The sequence below is a fragment of the Scylla paramamosain genome, chromosome 6 (genome assembly GCF_035594125.1).
Source record: "Scylla paramamosain isolate STU-SP2022 chromosome 6, ASM3559412v1, whole genome shotgun sequence".
Taxonomy (NCBI): Eukaryota; Metazoa; Arthropoda; class Malacostraca; order Decapoda; family Portunidae; genus Scylla; species Scylla paramamosain.
The window spans coordinates 2,367,121-2,389,122 of NC_087156.1; the positions used below are offsets into that span (position 1 = coordinate 2,367,121).

The window sequence follows — 22,002 nt, forward strand, 5'->3', positions numbered from 1 at the left end:
GGCTGATAATTCTTGAGGTAGCGGGCTCAGGCTCGACGGGCGGCCATCTTTATTTGGTTAACTTAGTCTTAGCGTAACTCTTACAGTTAAGCAGACTCCGGACTTGTCCTAAATCTAAGATCAAGACTAAGCACAACTTGGGAAGTTAAGCACAACTCTAAGCATAAGAGCTGCGCTGAATCAAACCTCTATAGTTAAGAATCATTCTTAACAAAGTTAATATAATAAGAAACATTAAGTGAAGAACATAGCAACGAGGATTTTCCTTGTTGATGTAGACTACATATGTAATTCAATCAGCAGGGAGATAAGATTACATTCCATGAGTGAATGTCAGTGGGACTCTCGAAATCCTCATTTATTTATTTATTTATTTATTTACTTTTTTTTATCTCTCTCCTTGTGTTGCTTCCCTCAAGGGTCGCCACAGCTCAATTTTCTCCAACACGCTCATTCTCCTGGGACTTCCGCATCTACAGGAAACCATGTCTTCTTTCTTCCGATAGGTGATCCTCTCTTACTCTTCCTACAGATCACATGGAAAAAGTTGAAATAAAGATATAAATAAGAAAAATAAACTTTCCAATTCAGTGAAATACATTTCTGAAGAATCATATACATCAGAAAAAAAATAATAAGGATGTCCACAGTTTGCAGGAAACTATCAAGAAACATTACTGAAAGATCCAATCCTTTGAAATTAGTTCAGTAAAAACATACACACAATCATATATATATATATATATATATATATATATATATATATATATATATATATATATATATATATATATATATATATATATATATATATATATATATATATATATATATATATAGATAGATAGATACATGATGCTTTTACTAACAACATATATGAAAGTTCCATAAAATGCCTCCACGAACAATTCCTTACTTCATTACATTCTACGCCATTAATTAAATCTATGACCCAAAAACAATATACTACACATCACTATATATATGACACCAGACACACATTGCTCAAACAAAACTCCCGAGAAACTTGTAATTATGTGTAATCTTTTTTGGCAACTCGATTTTGGGATTGGCATCTCTCAGTTGATCTTATTCTCTCTCTCTCTCTCTCTCTCTCTCTCTCTCTCTCTCTCTCTCTCTCTCTCTCTCTCTCTCTCTCTCTCTCTCCATCGTTTTATTATTACCATTGTAAATTAAACAGGTTACACAAAACAGAAAATAAAAAAATAAAATAGATGGTATGGAAGTAAATTTCATAAGTAAAACTACACACACACACACAATGCCACGTCACAATGATTCAGCAATAACCGAGCGAGTGACAGTGCCGACGCTCAAAGGTCAGTAACTGGGTCCTCACTCCTCGCAAAGCTACATTCGAGGAAAGAAACGGACAGTTGAGTACGAAGAGTGTATGTATTTTCACCTCAGACAGATTCAGCAGCACACGTCACGCATACTTATTTTTTTCCCATTCGAGACGACAGTTTTCACACACGGCAAGATCTCATCTCGTGATTTTAGGAATGCTAAGGAAGTGTAACATTTAAACTCCTTGGTTGTTGTAGCGTTGTCAGTCCAGGTCCATACATGTTGACATTTTATTCACTATAGGTGCCCATCATTAGAAATACGAGCATAGTAGCAGTAATTTCTGCCTTCCATAACCTGCATCAAACAAATTGACGTGGTGGTGGGATGCGGCATCTGGCCCCGAGGGGTGTCTCATCATCAAAACACTAGCGGCAGTCACTGCGTCGCAGTGTCAGTGATGGAACACTATCTTGAGTAGCCGTTCAGGAATAACACGAGCGCTGCTGTGGTTCTTGAGTCCGTGGCAGCACTTCCCACCTTCCCTGATCGACTGTCATATTAACGTAGGTGGTGTGCATTCCCTATTCCCCATTTTGTGAGGTGGCCTATCAGAGTGGCAAATGTTTTTCATCCTTGCTGTGAAATGTGTATGGGTAGGAGAGTGGGAATGTGTTGTGGGTGGAGTCAAGGTTATCTTAATTGGAAGCAGCAATGATTATCCTTCCTTCCGTGGGAGTCGCATGTCAGCTCTCATCAAAACATGATTTATAATTTTATTTGTTTATATCACACCGCTTCTGTGTGTCTGATACGAAGTGGTTCACAGCATTACTACAACCTGGTTCCTTAACACAATGAACTTATATTGCCTTTGAAAAGAATCACATAAAACGGTCATCAATTGGTCACGAGACACAGCCAGACACTTCCCTATGCAGAAAGAAAAAAAAAAGAAGAAAAAATAGAGCTTATAGTGACTGATCTTTGAGAACTGAGACCACTCACACGCCACACACCGGTGTTGTGTTCGTAGCGGACCCCTTGTTCGTAGCCGTCCAGTCTTTGTTTACAAACAAAAGGTTTATTGCTGCGCTGTTAGTTTCATCATTATATTCTTTCTTATCTTTTAACCAAATCTTCAGCCATGCTAATAACAGAATGTTGTGTTCCTAGCCGCCCTTTGTATGCAACTGACCTGTTTACAAAAACGTGTTGATAAACATACGGGTATCTGTCCGCTACTGTCCACAATATGCCTGAAGAATTGATTTAAAGATTATGTATATAAAGGGATGAAATACATCCTGTAATGTATTCACAACAGCCAGGTTTTTGTTTGGAAAACAAAGAACAGACAACTACGAACAAAGAGACAGCTACGAGCACGACACCAGGGTAGCGAAGTCAAAACTGGGGCTGCACATTTGCGCCTGCCCATCTTCCTCGTCGTCTCTCGGGACTCAAACGCAGACCTCGGTTATAAGCGAAGCCTGCAAACCAATGTACTAAGCGATGTGTGTGTGTGTGTGTGTGTGTGTGTGTGTGTGTGTGTGTGTGTGTGTGTGTGATGGAAATGAATAGAAATATCCAAAATCAAGAGAAGAGTCTTAAGACCTTCCTCTTCAAATCACTCGATTTGCTATTAGTTAGGTGCAAAGTTACGAACAACGAGGGCCACTGAAAACATATCCTGCAACACTCTTGCGCCGCACCCCAGTCCATTCAAAAGGCTCTAGTTGAAGTTACACTAGTTTTCAAGGGTGTTTTTACAGTTATAGTAATATATTAGCACGATTTTTACATTACTGACAGAAGAAACAATCTTAGGAACTTGTCTAAACATCTCTGTACCTTTGGAAAATAGTCGTGGTGAGATAGTAAAGCGTTCCAGAATACGGGACTGAGACTTCTTCCTTACAGATAGTCGCCATGTGGCTGGAGCTGTTCATTTTCGCCCTTCTGGTGCTGCTTCTGCGGTACTACTTCACCAGGCCCTCGGGCATGCCTCCAGGTGAGGGAGTGCAGTGCTTTAATTGACTATTAATTCAGACAAGGATACATTTTTACCATTTTTCTCTTTGGAACAATATCATGTGCTATTTATATGTAAAACCCTGAATGAGTAAATATGAGGAGATACAACATCAGATAGTCACGAGTGTACTCACTAGTATCAAGTTAAGAGGCACGTGCATAGTGTCTCCCCACCAAGGTAGGTGATCGTTACCATCCTTTGCAGGTCCGATGGTGATCCCTTACATCGGGAACTTTTTACGCCTGGATATTCCCATGGTCAAGAAGTATAGGAAGAAATATGGCGACATATTCATGTAAGTAGTGTACGCACTCACTGGAGGACTATAGACGTGAACGACCTGTGCGAAGGAAGTCTGCTGTCAGAAAAACTTAAACTCATGAATATTTATCTTTATTGGTTTGTGGGTAAAATACAACACTTCATTCATGGCAAAGATGCAAAAACCGGGCTTAACTTGCTGTGCTCTATCTCTCTGACTCTAGTGGCTTCTCCTTAAGATTAGTGAAATACTGTGGTGCAAGTTCAGAAAAAAAAAAAAAAAAAAGATTAATCAGGAAATCCAAACTAGGGATGTCTGTGAGTGTTTTATTTTTTGCACAAGTGTCGCACGACCATTTCCAGTCAGTGTTGGAAATGTTAAGTTCAGTGTTCTGTTCCTCTTTGCTGTGACTCGCGCGTTAAGTCGCTACTCATACCTTACTTGTCTTAATGACGGTTTTCCTCCTCAGGGTTGAATTGGGGCCCAACAAATTCATCTTCCTGTGCAACTATAAGCTCATTAAGGAAAGCATGTCAAGGCTTGAGCTATCGGATCGTCCCCAATTTGATTTGGGTTTTATATTATCTGAAGGAGTTCCAGCAGGTCGGTGTCACACTACAGTTTTACGGTTAATTTATTAACATCTGAACGAATTTTTTTTTTTTTCGGAGTAAGCTTTTCTTTATATGCTCTGCTAAGCAGTTGAAGGCTCTTGGTATTTCAGTGCAGGTAAAAGAGGATAACATGTTGAATCATAACTATATTTACAAAAACAATTCAAATTACGGCCCCTATATTACATCTGCAGACAATGACATCTTGCCTTTCTCCTGTATACCACGGATGCCAGTGACCCTCTCTGCTCCATTATAGTTACATGCTCGTGTTCCTCCCACAGGTGTCATCATGACTAATGGCAAACACTGGCAAAATGCTCGAAGGTTTCTGCTGCGTAACCTGCGTGATCTCGGAATGGGCAAGACCTACCTAGAGGACGCCATTCAGCGAGAGGCACAGTTGCTGGTGGAGGATTTCAAGAAACACTCAGGGTCTCCCACGCTCTTTCCCAAATCCCTCAATGTTGCTGTCCTTAATGTTGTGTGGCAGATGGTTGCAAGTGAGTACTGGTGATGACTGTGGTAGTCTTTATCATTCTTAGGTCTGGTTGTTCTGTCAGGCTTGAGAACACTGCTCCTCACTGGAGACCCTTCATCTTCTCATCCTCAGGCACGAGATATGACATGGACGACGAAAGGGTTTTGTCAATCATCAAGATAATAAGGTCTTTCGAAACTACGTCAGTAATGTTAATTCTGGAGTTCATTCCATTCATCAAAAAGATCATTCCAGACTTCATCAAGAACAGAATATCGCTCTACACGCAAATGGCGAACTTGAGAAAAGAAGCGAAGACACTCATACAGGTATGATGCTGACTGCACTTGCATTGCGTATAAGAGAGAGAGAGAGAGAGAGAGAGAGAGAGAGAGAGAGAGAGAGAGAGAGAGAGAGAGAGAGAGAGAGAGAGAGAGAGATTGAGTGCGTGTGTGTGTGTGTGTGTGTGTGTGTATAGAGATACACACACACACACACACACACACACACACACACACACACACACACACACACACACACACACACACACACACACACACACACACACACACACACACACACACACACACACACACACACACACACATACACACACACACACACACTATTGATATATGGGTGCGCATCAGAGGTGTGGAAGGACGACCAGCTTCATCCCCTACCTGCATTTCACCTGCAGTATTAATGCTCGCACAAGGATCGCATCCATAAGAGTAACTTCAAGTGGCCCACAGACGTACCCGAGCCACAGCACGTGTGCCGCAACGCTAGTTTTTTTTTTTTTTTTTTTTGCACAAAACCCTCATTCTCGCCACAAGTACAGTCTGTTCTCATCTAAAATACACGATACGCTTTTAATAAATTGTTCAGTGTCATTAACAATCATCTAGTGATATGCTTTTAAGTTTTATACGTAAGCCAATCACATGGTGACCTCTCCACGAAAGACAGAAACCGCCACTCGTGAGGCTGTCACTCGACACAGACCATGTTGCGAGCCGATTATTCGCCTTCTTTCTTGCACGCACTGGACACTCATGAAGATTTCGGAGAAATATTTACCTTGTTTACATTTTTTACAATAGGTACCACCTTCATATGGCTTTCAAACTCCTGTAGCGACTACATAACTCTCTGGCTCTGTCTGTTTAGTGAATTTTTTTACTTTCAATATGCGAGCCAAGCTTAAGACCAAAACTTCCTTTTCCATCCAGTACAAAGCACTCCTTGGTCAATCGAGCCTTTACTCATAATTCACATCTTAATCTTCCTAATTGCGTGCCGTGCCTCTTAAGATCAGGAAGGCCGCTATGACTTATCCAGCTCTAACCACACCGTTCACAAATAACTCTCAAACGTTTAATCTGGATTCCTTAAGCCAGAATCCTCTCAAAGTTCGTCTTACACACGTGCCTCCACCCCACCTCTCTTATTTTATCTAAACCGACCTTCCAGTCTCTCGCCACCTTAGGACTGGGGCTGTCTTGTCTTTCCCGCCCTCACTAGTGTGATCAACCACAACCACCCTCCACCTTCTGCAAGTACGTACACCTCCATACGCCCCACACACGCAACTGCATTTAAAATGCTCATCCACTCTTCACCCACAATATTTTTACACAGTACACTTGACCCCATCGCGCATCTCAGGCACCAGAGGGACCTACACCAGCCAACCACATCTGGCAGACCTCTGGTGCACATCTTCCCTTCCACTTTTCACCTTAATTATACATAACGTGCACAGGAATTGAAGGCAACACACCGCGCCCAGCTGGACCCTGACAACCCAAGAGACGTGATCGACGAGTACCTCATCGCCATGGACAATAAGAGTGACATTGCTGAATACTTTAGTGGTGAGTTGCTTCATGTATTCTTACAGTCTTATTCTAACTCGTCGTCGTGACAGTGCGAGTCCACGTGTAGCGAAGTTCCTATACTATTCTGAATTCCTACACCAAGTACTACATATCCCCATCACCCGCCACGCCACGCGCATCTTCACATCTCAGGCTGGGATGTAAGGATTGACAGCGCAATGCATGTGTGTGCACCACATGTTGTTCATGGAATCGCCAAGGCTGCACCTGGACTTTTGACTTTTGGCTTCCTTGGACATCCTCAGAGAGCGAGGCACTATACCTCAGACAGGAGATGCGCCGCTCCCAAAGCCACAGATAGGGCAGACGCCTCCCTAACCAGAGAAGATCTTTACCACGTCCTTTTTACTCTTCAAGTCCATCTGCCTGCTATGTTTTCTTCTTTTCCCATTCCCCAAGCGTCAGTGGTTGGCGCCATATGCGACCTTTTGCCAGTTATTCTTATATATATATATATATATATATATATATATATATATATATATATATATATATATATATATATATATATATATATATATATATATATATATATATATATATATATATATATATATATATATATATATATATATATAATAAAAATAATAATAATAATAATAATAATAATATCAGGTTTATTTATCAAGAGGCAGCAGATAATACAGTGATAGTCGCTGAAGGGGTCTTGATTTACATGGTATACATATTTACATATATATATGGTATATATATTTACATGGCAGCAGCTTCACTTCTTTTACAGTGTGGACATGATTGAACTGCATACGATATACTTTTTTTGGCAGAAGCTGCACCATTTACATAGCTTCACCACTTTCATAGTGTGGACAAGATTGAACTGCATACGATATACATCTATGGCAGGAGCTTCGCCACAGAATAATAAACACCTACTGGTGTTATTGGCTTTTCTGTTGTTGCTTCCATTTTTTGAAGCTCCATTGCAAGTCCATGTCATCATCTCATTTTCTGTCTACCCGTCGATCTTCCTTCAACAAGTGTTGTTCAGACTCTTGATAGGTTCCTCATCTCCCTTCTTCCCGCATGGCCAACACGCCTCATCTTCATGCGGCTTCCACTCATTCTGTAGTCTGAGAGCAGGCTATATTATGTCTGCAAGTCACACAGATGGAGTGTGCAACTAAAGAAGAATCACTTTGATGTGAAAATTCTAACATAACTATTTCGTGTTTGACAGAATTGGACTTAGTATGTGTGACTTTCGACCTGTTTAATGCCGGGTTCGACACCACCTCCAATATGCTGCGCTGGATCATCCTCTACATGATCAAATACCCCGAGGTGCAGCGGCGCGTCCAGGAGCAGATTGACGCGGTAGTGCCACGAGACACCTTGCCCTCCTATCAACACAAACCCAAGTACGTACATCGCCGGTCATGAAGAACTATTACAGTTTATCCTCGTTCATTCTACTTGGTGTTTCCTGCACTGTGTATCACATCTCTGTGCATCACATCAATCATCCCTCATGATAGAACATCAATAATCTGTATATTTATTTTCTACGTAGCTGTTAGTTTGGTTTTGATGTCACACCAGCTTGTATGGTATCTGTTCCTAAGGTGTAGCTTAAGTATGCGTATAGTTGATGTGTTTACTGGTCATTCGAGTGCACCTGAATGAGTAAAGATGTGTCGTGTGTTGATCCAGCCTGCCCCTGGTGGAGGCCATGATACAGGAAGCTCTACGCTTCTCCTCCTTGATATCCTTTGGCGTGCAGCGCTCCCCAGACAGAGACATTCAAGTAGGGGGCTACCTCATCCCCAAGGTGAGACCCTCGCTCTCCTTGTCCCTAACATGTTATTCGTGTCATGCACTGAAAATATTACTTTCTGCATCACCTTTGGTCAGGTCGCAATGGATACTATTTTTTTTAAAGAGAAATGTAACCTTGGTATAAGTATAAATAAAACTCAGATATAAGAAAAGAGAAATCATGGAAATATTATTTTATTTATTTATTTATTTTATTTATTTATTCATTTTATTTATTTATTCATTTTATTTTATTTATCAATTTATTGTTATGTATTTATTTATTGATTGATTCATTGATTGATTGATTTCATTCTTTGTTTAGCTATTTATTTCATTCTTGTTTATTCATTTATTTTTTTATTATTTTTTTTTTTTATTTATATATTTATTTTATTTTATTTATTTTTTTGTCTCACATATATGCTTTGGAAAAACCAACGCAGGGAAGCTTTGTGTTCCCCGCGACCGTCTGTTGTCACTACGACCCTCAGTACTGGGAACACCCCGACCAGTTCAGGCTGGAGCACTTCCTGGACGACCAAGGCAACTTTGCGTCCCAAAAGGAAGGTTTTCTTCCCTTCGGCACAGGTGTGTATATACTTCCAGGTGTGTGCTGCAATACGTGTAGCTCTGGGTAAGTGTTGCCGGTCACGTCATGACGGACAAGTGTACCTTTAGCCTGGCTGCATGGCACTGGATGCAGGATGGGAAGGTGACTGTCTTCCTCACTCTCCTTACAATCTTCCTCATCCATCACATACATGTGTGTGACTGGGCAGACGAACAACAACGTTAATTTATATCAAACTAAGACAGGGACATACAGCCAGACTTTACCACAATCGCCCTGGATCACTGTATATGTACGACAAAAAATCAATATTATAAAAGCGACCATAAGACCAATACCAAAAGCTGTGTGTGACACCACGCCTCTTTCCTCAGGACGCAGGAGCTGCTTGGGCGAATCTCTGGCCAGGATGGAGCTGTTCCTCTTCTCCTCCGCCCTGCTCCAGAACTTCACTTTTTCTGCCCCCGAGGGTTGCGAGGTGAACCTCGAAGGAGATCCCAGATTGCCATCAGTACGAATGGCCCCCGACCAAAACATTGTCATCACTCCAAGGACGAAAGAGGACTAACTGAGGTCACTCCTGTGGACTCCCTTAGAGGCTCGAGGAGAAGGCGCCTCCGTCCTCTGTTCCCATCACTGATTTCGTAATGGTAGCTTTATCGCTTGATGACTAACTTTACTTTACCTTATGATTCTGGCACAATTAGAATAACTCTACTGAGAAAGCATTCCATGAACTGTATTACAGTACATTACGTGAGGTCAGAGAGTCCTCAAGGGTAAATTTTTTTTTTTTTTTTTCTTAGTAAGGAACAGGTACATGCTGAAAATGATAGACAATAGGCAAGATGAGCAGTATTATGTGGGATGTGGTCACAGTTTTGCTTCTGACCAGCCTTATTCACCATGTATCTATTCTTCCCATACAGACGCCAGATTATTTATCTCCAATGAACAATAGAGAGTTTTCATTTAAGAGTAGCTACATGATAAAAACAAATGAGAGGGAGGAAAGGAAACTGAATAACTGAATGGGAAGGTCATTTAGACGAACTATTCAGCGCGTTCCCAGTGGCATGGCTGTGAGTAGACGTCAGTTCTCACCGTTACGACGCAGAGGGAGGAGTACATAGACGAGCAGTTACTTCAGGATACTATTACAGTGTCTTGTGTCTTGAGATGCAGCGCGGCGAGGAAGGCAGGGAGGCATAAAGACTCGCTGTACCATTTGAGAGTGATTTCTCCATGACAATCGCTACGTAATGTTTTTCTGAGTGATTTTAACTAGAGAAAACTTATTCACGTTACCCAGGCCGTGAACAGTACTTTCCGTGAACAGTACTTTCAGAAAGCTAACGTGTTCGGCAGTGTCAGTTCCCGAATTCAGGTAGCGTCAAATTAAGCTGATGAAAAAGCGCCAATTTGAATCGGCATCTCTCCACCACTGCCAAAACTCATTATCTTTCTTGGCCACCACTGCTATGAGTTTCCCTCAGCCACCACCATCACCATTACCGTCATCACCATCATCACCACCGCCACCTTCGTATTGTAAACAACCACTACTGAGTCGGAACGAGGTAAGGTAACTAAGTCTAACCAGTTGCCTTTGCTTTCTGCTCGTCTCTTACATTCTACCTCCCGATAGGAAATACATTCACAGTTATTACATACAAGACATTAATGTAGGTAATAGAAACTTGCCCTGTGTAATTCATTTCGTATATTTGGCTGGGAGAAGTTATAAAAGTCTTGATGTAGTGATGGTTGTGGGATTTGGCTCTGTATCAGCTCCCATTTACTTTTTTTTTCATGTTTTTTTTTTTTTTTATGTTCCTTGTGTGCAGTCAGTGTAAGTTTTCCATCGCTACTTTAATTTTTTGCTTTATATTAACTGTATTTATTCTCTCTGTTTTTCCATTCCCTCACCTGTTCATAGAAAACGGATACGTTTTATGGATGCAAAACTAAATAAATAAAACACTTTTCTCTACCTTACTTTATCCATTTTATCCATAATCATAGACATGAGAGAGAGAGAGAGAGAGAGAGAGAGAGAGAGAGAGAACACCTGACCTTAGTCAGGAACTCGTACTCCCTAATATTCTTCACTATTACTGACTCCATCATTTTACATACAACAGAAGTTGAGCTGACAGGTTTATAATTAGACGTTAAAATTTTATCTCCCTCCTTAAACATAAATTCGCCTGCCTCCACATCACCGGTACCTCACCTGACTCAAGTGATTTCCTAAAGACAGATATTAGAGAGTTCAGTCTGTTTATTTAGAGTTAGATTTTAATACGTGAACTTCATATCATGCTCATTCAGAAGGACTATAGTATCTCTTTTTACAAAAACTAGACCATCCTACGGCGGCACCATACAGCTATCCAACCATGCACACACAAATGACAAGGAAAGGAAGAACAATGTAGTGGTGTTATCATGATGTCAAGTCTATTAATGTAGTCGTTACGATACAGTATTGATTATGTCACCAATAAAGGGACGAGTGATAAGTGTTGACCTTGAAGATAAAGTAGGAGCTTTGCAATGCGCACGTGATGTCTGAAGAAGAATCCAGAATCATATGTGACCTAGAGCCGTATTCTGTAACCACGACTTTTTTCAAAGGTCACCGAGATGATTAGCCGGGTTCTCAAGAGTGTTTCTCCTGTTAATAATGTAGAAATGTCATTGGAATCATAAAAAATAGTCTAATAGAAAATAGTCGGATAAAAATCCGTGTAACTTCAATTAGAAGGTCTTGAATGTAGTGAAGATGTTGGCAGATGTGTTTCAGAATACAGTCCTAGCTAAACCGCCAGTCGATGTCTTTTCGGCGTCTTTTTGTTGCCTTTTGGCCAGAATACCTTGGGTAAAGAAAAATAGATAAATCAAATTAACAGCAAGTTCCATGAGAGAGAACGACCATAAAAAATAACTAGTAGGTATGGAAATAAACAATATGTAAAAATGCAACACACACACACACACACACACACACACACACACACACACACACACACAAGCACAGACACACTGCCGCGTCACTATGACTGAACAATTACCGATCGAGTGACAGTGCCGGCATTCAAAGGTCAGTAACTGGGTCCTCACTTCTCGCAAATCTACACTCCAGGAAAGAAACGCACAGTCGAGTACAAAAGGAAGGAGGTGTGTCCACTTCTGACAGATTCAGCAACACACGCCATACATACTTATTTTTTTTTCACATTCGTGACAACACTTTTCACACACGGCAAGATCTCATCTCTTGATTTTACGAATGCTAAGGACGTGTAACATTTAAACTTCTTGGTTGTTGTAGCGTTGTCAGTCCAAGTCCATACATGGTGTCATTTTATCCACTACAGGCGCCGATCATTAGAAATAAGAGTATAGTAATAGTAATTTCTGTCTACCATAACCTGCATCAAACATATTGACATTGTGGTGGGATGTGGCATCTGGCCCAAAGGGGTGTCATATCATAAAAACACTAGCGGCAGTCACAGCGTCGCAGTTTCATTGAGGCGCACCACTTTATTTAAGTAGCTTCACGAATAACACGTGCGCTCCTTTGTTTCTTGAGTCCGTGGCAGCACTCACCACCTTCAGTGATCGACCGTGAGTGGTGTGCATGTTTTCCCTCTTTTCCTTATTGTGAAGTGTCTTGTAAGTATGTCAAAGTAACCCTGTTTTTCATCCTTGCTGTGAAATACGTGCTGGTAGAAGAGCAGACGTGTGTTGTGGGTGATGGTAAGGTCATCTTGATTGGAAGCAGCAATGATTATCCTTCCTTCCGTGGGAGTCGCATGTCAGCTCTCATCGAAACATGATTTATATATTCCTTTGCTTGTTTGTTTGTTTGTTTGTATCACACCGCTTCTGTGTGAAAAAAAAAAAAAAAAAAAAAAAATATATATATATATATATATATATATATATATATATATATATATATATATATATATATATATATATATATATATATATATATATATATATATATATATATATATATATATATATATATATATATATATATATATATATATATATATATATATATATATATATATATATATATATATATATATATATATATATATATATATTCAATGAAAAGTGTCTCCTACGAAGTGGCAGACATTACTACAACCAGTCTCAAAATAATCAACTTATATTAACTTTGATAAGGATCACATAAAATGGTCATCAATTGGTCGCGAGACACACCCAGACGCTCCCCTATACAGAAAAAAAAAAAAAAAGAAGAAAAAGAAAAACAGCTCTAAGCTTAAAGTGACTGATCTTTGAGGAGGACTGAGACCACTCCCACGCCACACACCGGTGTTGTGTTCGTAGCTGCCCCCTTCTTCGTAGCTGTCCACTCTTTCTTTACAAACAAAAGATTGATTTCTGTGCTGTCAATTTCATCAGTATATTTTTTTAAGCTTTTAACCAAGTCTTCAGCCATGCTAATGACAGAATGTTGTGTTCCTAGCTGTCCTTTGTACGCAGCTGACTTGTTTACAAATCGTTTTGATAAACATACGAGAACCTGTCAGCTGCTGTCCACAGCAACATGTCTGAGGAATAGGTTAAAAGATTTGTCAAATACAGGGATGAAATAGATCCTGTAAAGTATTCACAACCGTCCGGTTTTTGTTTGTAAACAAAGAACAGACAACTACGAACAAAGAGACAGTTGCGAACACGACACCAGGGCAACGAAGTCAAGACCGGGGATGCAAATCTGGGTCTACCCAACTTCGTCGTCGTCTCCTGGGACTTGAACTCAGGTCTAGCTCATAACCTTCTCGGTTATGAGCAAGGCCTGCAAACCATTATACTAAGCGATGTGTGTGTGTGTCTGTGTGTGTGTGTGTGTGTGTGTGTGTGTGTGTGATGGAAATAGGTATGTATTAAAAGAATATCCAAAATTATGAGAAGTGTCTTAAGACCTCCCTTTTGAAAGCACTTGATTTGCTATTAGTTAGATGACAAGGTTACGAACAACGAGCGCCACTGAGGTTCTTTCATTACAGATCGTCGCCATGTGGCTGGAGCTGTTCCTTTTCGTCCTCCTGGTGCTGCTTCTGCGGTACTACTTCACCAGGCCCTCGGGCATGCCTCCAGGTGAGGGAGTGCAGTGTTTTCCTTCGCTGTTAATTCAGACAAGGATACATTTTTACCATTTTTCTCTTTGGATCCATTTCTTGAACTATTTATGTGTGAAACCCTGGCTGGGTAAATATGAAGAGATGCAACATCATATAGTGACGAGTGTCCTCCCGGGTATCAAGGTTCCCCCATTTAGGAGGCAAGAGTATAGTATCTATCCACCAAGGCAGGTGATCCTTGCCATTCTTTGCAGGTCCGATGGTGATTCCTTACGTCGGGAACTCGTTATTCCCAACCATTTCCGTCGTCAAGAAATTAAGGAAGAAATATGGTGACATATTCAAGTAAGTATTGAAGGCATTTACAGGAGGACTGTAGACGTGAACGACCTGTGCTAAGGAAGTCTGCTGTCAGAAAAACTTAACTCTTGAATGTTTAACTTTATTGGTGTGTGGGTAAAATACAACACTTAATTCATGGCAATGGGTCTCTGCTATCTCTGTCCACGATTCAAGTATACTTAACAAAGCCCCAGGATAAATACACAGAGAAACTGACCCAGCCACCTGATCACAGGAGGTAGGAGGTGGTGTAAAGCTGGGCGCCACTTGCTGTGCTGTAATCCTTTGGCTCCAGTGGCTTCTTATGCTTAGTGAAATGCTGTAGTGCAAGTTCAAGGCAAAATATTGAAAAATAACACCGTCAACTAATCTAATTGATCAGGAAATCCAAATTATGAATGACTGTAAGAGTTTCATTTTTGCTCAAGCGTCTCATGACCATTTATACTCAAAGGATTGTAAAAGTGGGTTGATTATTCTGCCCATGTTTGCTGTGACTCGCGCGTTAATTTGCCTCTCGTACCGTTCTTGCCTCATTGACGCTTTTTCTCCTCAGGACTGAATTGGGACAAAACAAATTTATCTTCTTGTGCAACTACAAGCTCATCAAGGAAGCTATGTCAAGGACTGAGCTGTCGGATCGTCCCCATCTTGATTTGGGTTTTATATTATCTGAAGGAGTTCCAGCAGGTCGGTGTCACATTACAATTTTATGGTTAATTAAATCATTAATGAGTGAACGAATCGTTCTCGAAATGGGCTTTTCTTTATATGCTCAACTAAATAGTTAAAGCCTTTTAATACTTCAGTGCAGCTAAAATAAGAAAACAAGTTGAATTATAACAATTAACATAAAGCAGTTAATTGACTTTAATGAGATTTAATGTAGAGTTGAAAGTGAATTATTGTGATGTAAGGGTCTATCTGTAATGCTGGTACTGCATTCTCAAACTTCGGCGTCTCATCTTAACTAGTCCGGCTTGTAGTGGAACTTTTCAATGGTATTTATTTTAATGGTAGGTGAAAAGTATTGTATATCTTTCGTAGACGCCAATAATAGATGGTTAGGTTAATTAAGGCCACCAGCTCGTACCCACTTTCTTTATTATGTAAGAGGTCGAGAACCCATCAATGGTACAGTAATGCAGGTCAAGTATGTGTCAACATATTGGCTTCTTGTATTCTTACAGATACTACTATAGTCACTTACATAATGCTCATCATCTGAGTACGTAATTACTTGCACTATTACATATATATAATTAACTATACGGGCATGTGATAACATGTAATGCCACTTATCTCCAATCATTCTTTTTAGATGTTACCTACGAATGTGGCCTTGTAGGTGTACTCTCCCGAGTGTGTTATACTGTGTAACGGTGCTTCCACTGCTACCTCTGCGCTGGGCTCTTTGATGTTCCTGTCTCGCTGGTGAATACCTGCATATTGAGAGGGATTGCCTGTAGGGGACTGTCCTGTGTATGGAGGCATCGTTGTTTTTGTCTTATGCCCTTGTTGACCTAATCCGGGCATATTTATGTCGTGGACCCCAGGTGACAAAGCGGATCCCAATCGAGATCCCAAGCAGCTTACCGCTATCGCTAATGGTCTCATATGGATGAGGATGAGTTAGGGTGACCACCTGTTCCTTAAAAATGCGGAATCGTTCCGTATTGAAAAGTGAAATGTTGTGTTCCTTTTTTGAAGTAATACAGAACGCTATTTCTTCCGTATTTGGCTGTATGAATAGTTAAGCAAATTAAATAATTAATTCAAAGTCATCTTGACCAAATAATGAATCAAATATATAACCAAATCATAGAAATATGAGTTTATCATGGGTCGTCGTGTCATACGTTTCAGTACGCGTCGTACCGTCTTTTCTTCTCCCTCCACCACCAATGGTTCTCTTCTGTCAGTCTGAGTCTAGACAAGTTAGGGGTGGAAAACACCGCAGTTGTGCAGACCCTCAGCTTTGCTAGGAAAAGTTTAGCAATGGCTACCTCTTCAGGTTCTCTTCCCCGCAGAAGCAGAAGCTACTGCGTTCCGTATTTTTTGGAAATGGAGGTGACATCCCAAGAATGAATCACTATAACTTACTTGTGATGACGCGAGTATATCTTCAATGGGAAAAACACACATCAAAATAAGACAATGTCCTTTGAAAACCGTTCTTTGAAGAAAGCATTTCAAGGTACGGTCCCTGCATCACATAAGAACATAAGAACATAAGAAATAAAAGAAGCTGCAAGAAGCGTCCAAGCTTACACGTGGCAGTCCCTGTATGAAATATACCTACCTATTTCCATCTGTTATCCCCATCCATAAACTTGTCTAATCTTCTCTTAAAACTTGTCTAATCTTCTCTTAAAACTCATCTTCTCTTAAATCTCCTGCAAACAATGATGTCTTGCCTTCCTCCTCCACACCACCGATGCCAGTGACCCTCTCTGCTCCATTATAGATACATGCTCGTGTTCCTCCCACAGGTGTCATCATGACTAATGGCAAACACTGGCAAAATGCTCGAAGGTTTCTGCTGCGTAACCTGCGTGATCTCGGGATGGGCAAGACCTACCTAGAGGACGCCATTCAGCGAGAGGCACAGTTGCTGGTGGAGGATTTCAAGAAACACTCAGGGTCTCCCACGCTCTTTCCCAAATCCCTCAATGTCGCTGTCCTTAATGTTGTGTGGCAGATGGTTGCAAGTGAGTACTGGTGATGACTGTGGTAGTCTTTATCATTCTTAGGTCTGGTTGTTCTGTCAGGCTTGAGAACACTGCTCCTCACTGGAGACCCTTCATCTTCTCATCCTCAGGCACGAGATATGACATGGACGACGAAAGGGTTTTGTCAATCATCAAGATAATAAGGTCTTTCGAAACTACGTCAGTATTGTTAATTCTGGAGTTCATTCCATTCATCAAGAAGATCATTCCAGACTTCATAAAGAACAGATTATCGCTCTACACAAAAATGGCGAACTTGAGAAAAGAAGCGAAGACACTCATACAGGTATGATGCTGACTGCAACTTGAATTATGTGCATGTGTGTGTGTGTGTGTGTGTGTGTGTGTGAGTGTGTGTGTGTGTGTGTGTGTGTGTGTGTGTGTGTGTGTGTGTGTGTGTGTGTGTGTGTGTGTGTGTGTGTGTGTGTGTGTGTGTGTGTGTGTGTGTGTGTGTGTGTGTATCACTTACCTACGGTCTTCTACTGGTCATCCAACCAGCCGATCACCTACCTACGGAAAGAGCTCAGAGCTCATGGTGTGTGTGTGTGTGTGTGTGTGTGTGTGTGTGTGTGTGTGTGTGTGTGTGTGTGTGTGTGTGTGTGTGTGTGTGTGTGTGTGTGTGTGTGTGTGTGTCTGTGTGTGTGTGTGTATGTGTGTGTGTGTGTGTGTGTGTGTGTGTGTGTGTGTGTGTCTTTAAGTGGTATAAGGGGGACGTAAGCAAAATTCTTAGGATCAGCAACCAGGACAGAACAAGAAATAACGGGTTCAAGCTTTGAAAATTTTAGGTTTAAGAAAGAGATGGGAAGAAACTGGTTCTCAAATAGAATGGTAGATGAATGGAACGGACTTAGTAATCATATTGTTAGAGCCAAGACGTTAGGAAGCTTTAAGAGAAAATTAGACGGGTTGATGGATGGGGATGATAGGTGGAAATCGGTAGGTATATTTCATACAAGTGTAAGCCTGATGGCTTCTTACAGCTTCCCTTATTTCTTATGTTCTTATGTTCTTATAATTCACATCTTAATATTCCTATCTACATGCTGTGCCTCTCATGACCGGAAGGACTGCTTCCTCATATGACTTATCCTGCTCTTACCCCGCCGTTCACATATAACCCTCAAACGTTTAATCTACATTGCTTAAAGTTTAAGCCAATATCCTCTCAGAGTTCTCTGTACACACCCTACCTCTCTTATTTTATCTTCTCCGACCTTCCAGTCTATCTCGCTACCTTAGAAAGGTGGCTGTTTTGTCTAGGCCGCGCTGACAATAGTGATGAACCACGCCCACCCTTCATCTTCTGTAAGTGCGTACACCTCCACCCACCCCACACCCGCATCTACATTCACAGTCAAATCTGCACACATTCTTCACCCACAAAAGATTATTTGTATTGTACGCCCGCACCCACCGCACATCTCAGGCACCCGAGGGACCTACACCAGCCAACCACATCTGGCAGACCTCTGGTGCACATCTTTTCTTCCACTTTTCACCTTAATTATATATAACCTGCACAGGACATAAAGACAGCACACCGCGCCCAGCTGGACCCTGACAACCCAAGAGACGTGATCGACGAGTACCTCATCGCCATGGACAATAAGAGTGACATTGCTGAATACTTTAGTGGTGAGTTGCTTCATGTATTCTTACAGTCTTATTCTAACTCGTCGTCGTGACAGTGCGAGTCCACGTGTAGCAAAGTTCCTATACTATTCTGAATTCCTACACCAAGTACTACATATCCCCATCACCCGCCACGCCACGCGCATCTTCACATCTCAGGCTGGGATGTAAGGATTGACAGCGGAATGCATGTGTGTGCACCGAATGTTGTTCATGAAATCGCCAAGGCTGCACCTGGACTTTTGACTTTTGGCTTCCTTGGACATCCTCAGAGAGCGAGGCACTATACCTCAGAGAGGAGCTGCGCCGCTCCCAAAGCCATAGATAGGGCAGACGCCTCCCTAACCAGAGATTTTTACTACATCCTTTTTTACTCTTCAAGTCCATCTGCCTGGACTTTATTGCTCCATGTTTTCTTCTTTCCCCATTTCCCAAGCGTCAGTGGTTGGCGCCATACGCGACCTTTTGCCTGTCATTCCTGTCTATTGCATTTTTTTTCTGTTATTGGCGTTTCTGTTGTTGCTTCCATTCTTTGAAGCTCCACTGTAAGTCCATGTCATCATCTCACTTTCTGTCTACCCGTCGATCTTCCTTCAACAAGTGTTGTTCAGACTCTTGATAGGTTCCTCATCTCCCTTCTTCCCGCATGGCCAACACGCCTCATCTTCATGCGGCTTCCACTCATTCTGTAGTCTGAGAGCAGGCTATATTATGTCTGCAAGTCACACAGATGGAGTGTGCAACTAAAGAAGAATCACTTTGATGTGATAATTCTAACATAATTATTTCGTGTTTGACAGAATTGGACTTAGTATGTGTGACTTTCGACCTGTTTAATGCCGGGTTCGACACCACCTCCAATATGCTGCGCTGGATCATCCTCTACATGATCAAATACCCCGAGGTGCAGCGGCGCGTCCAGGAGCAGATTGACGCGGTGGTGCCCCGAGACACCTTGCCCTCCTATCAACACAAACCCAAGTACGTACATCGCCGGTCATGAAGAACTATTACAGTTTATCCTAGTTCATTCTACTTGGTGTTTCCTGCATCTCTGTGCATCACATCAGTCATCCCTCATGATAGAACATCAATAATCTGTATATTTATTTTCTACGTAGCTGTTAGTTTGGTTTTGATGTCACACCAGCTTGTATGCTATCTGTTCCTAAGGTGTAGCTTAAGTATGCGTATAGTTGATGTGTTTACTGGTCATTCGAGTGCACCTGAATGAGTAAAGATGTGTCGTGTGTTGATCCAGCCTGCCCCTGGTGGAGGCCATGATACAGGAAGCTCTGCGCTTCTCCTCCATGGTATCCCTTGGCGTGCAGCGCTCCCCAGACAGAGACATTCAAGTAGGGGGCTACCTCATCCCCAAGGTGAGACCCTCGCTCTCCTTGTCCCTAACATGTTATTCGTGTCATGCACTGAAAATATTACTTTCTGCATCACCTTTGGTCAGGTCGAAATGTAACTAAATGTCAGAGAAATGTAACCTTGGTATAAGTACAAATAAAACTCAGATAAAAGAAAAGAGAAATTAAGGAAACGTTATTTTATTTTTTTTTTTTTTTTTTGTTTATTTATTATTCTTATTATTATTGTTTTGTTTTGTTTTTTTCTCACACATATTACTTTGGAAAAACCAACGCAGGGAAGCTTTGTGTTCCCCGCGACCGTCTGTTGTCACTACGACCCTCAGTACTGGGAACACCCCGACCAGTTCAGGCTGGAGCACTTCCTGGACGACCAGGGCAACTTTGCGTCCCAAAAGGAAGGTTTTCTCCCCTTCGGCACAGGTGTGTATATACTTCCAGGTGTGTGCTGCAATACATGTAGCTCTGGGTAAGTGTTGCCGGTCACGTCATGACGGGCAAGTGTACCTTTAGCCAGGCTGCATGGCACTGGATGCAGGATGGGAAGGTGACTGTCTTCCTCACTCTCCTTACAATCTTCCTCATCCATCACATACATGTGTGTGACTGGGCAGACGAACAACAACGTTAATTTATATCAAACTAAGACAGGGACATACAGCCAAACTTTACCACAATCGCCTTGGATCACTGTAAGTGTACGACATAAAATCAATATTATAAAAGCAACCATAAGACCAATACCAAAAGCTGTGTGTGACACCACGCCTCTTTCCTCAGGACGCAGGAGCTGCTTGGGCGAATCTCTGGCCAGGATGGAGCTGTTCCTCTTCTCCTCCGCCCTGCTCCAGAACTTCACTTTTTCTGCCCCCGAGGGTTGCGAGGTGAACCTCGAAGGAGATCCCAGATTGCCATCAGTACGATTGGCCCACGACCAAAACATTGTCATCACTCCAAGGACGAAAGAGGACTAACTGAGGTCACTCCTGTGGACTCCCTTAGAGGCTCGAGGAGCAGGCGCCTCCGTCCTCTGTTCCCATCACTGATTTCGTAATGGTAGCTTTATTGCTTGATGACTAACTTTACGTCATGATTCTGGCACTATTAAAGTAACTCTACAAAGAAAGCATTCCATGAACTGTATTACAGTGCAATGCGTGATGTCAGTAGGTCTTCAAGGGTATTTTTTTTTTTCTTAGTAAGGAATATGTACATGTTGAAAATGATAGACAATGGGCAAGATGAGCAGTATTATGTGGGATGTGGTCACAATTTTGCTTCTCACCAGCCGTATTCAGCATGTATCTATTCTTTCTTCCCATACAGACGCCAGATTATTTATCTACAATGATCAATAGAGAGTTTTCATTTAACCTCTTCGGTACGGCAAGTCAAAACGCGGGCCACACATCATATCTGGGATTTCCGCGCGCGCGGCAAACTTTAAAACTCCACAAAACTAACATTCACAAAACTAACAAAACTAACCATAATTATAATATACTATGTATCAGAATATCCGGAATGATTTCATTGTGCCTTACACACCAATATTCTGTCTAAAATAAAGTGCATTTTATATTTTACTCACTAATGTTCATCAGAGGGTGGTGGCGATGGAAGGTTGTAGTCTTCCTCCTCTGATTGATAAAGTATGAATGTTGAATGACTTGGGTCAAACGTGTTTTCGGCAGCTGATGGCGGTGAGGGTGATGATGACGGATGAGGGGGCGCGGGAGATGGAGGAGGGGGTGAATGTGAAGAGGAAGGTGGTAGTGGTGGTGAGGGTGAGTGGTGAGGGGAAGGAATGATGGATGATGGT

General features: G+C 41.6%; 2 protein-coding genes across 2 annotated transcripts; both read left to right on the plus strand.

Moving 5' to 3' along the window:
* Window positions 1-1,733: 1,733 nt before the first annotated feature.
* On the plus strand, window positions 1,734-10,956 carry LOC135101202 (cytochrome P450 2L1-like). The gene is made up of 11 exons (XM_064004809.1): window positions 1,734-1,877; window positions 3,235-3,325; window positions 3,554-3,644; window positions 4,081-4,214; window positions 4,510-4,728; window positions 4,839-5,035; window positions 6,475-6,586; window positions 7,812-7,992; window positions 8,285-8,402; window positions 8,836-8,980; window positions 9,338-10,956. Exons 2-11 carry the CDS (start codon window positions 3,244-3,246, stop codon window positions 9,529-9,531), a joined length of 1,473 nt encoding a protein of 490 aa, XP_063860879.1. The 5' UTR covers window positions 1,734-1,877; window positions 3,235-3,243; the 3' UTR covers window positions 9,532-10,956.
* Window positions 10,957-12,473: 1,517 nt separating this feature from the next.
* LOC135101204 (cytochrome P450 2L1-like) lies at window positions 12,474-21,766 on the plus strand. Its single transcript, XM_064004813.1, has 11 exons — window positions 12,474-12,599; window positions 14,024-14,114; window positions 14,353-14,443; window positions 14,997-15,130; window positions 16,933-17,151; window positions 17,262-17,458; window positions 18,696-18,807; window positions 19,605-19,785; window positions 20,066-20,183; window positions 20,459-20,603; window positions 20,961-21,766. Exons 2-11 carry the CDS (start codon window positions 14,033-14,035, stop codon window positions 21,152-21,154), a joined length of 1,473 nt encoding a protein of 490 aa, XP_063860883.1. The 5' UTR covers window positions 12,474-12,599; window positions 14,024-14,032; the 3' UTR covers window positions 21,155-21,766.
* Window positions 21,767-22,002: the final 236 nt, after the last annotated feature.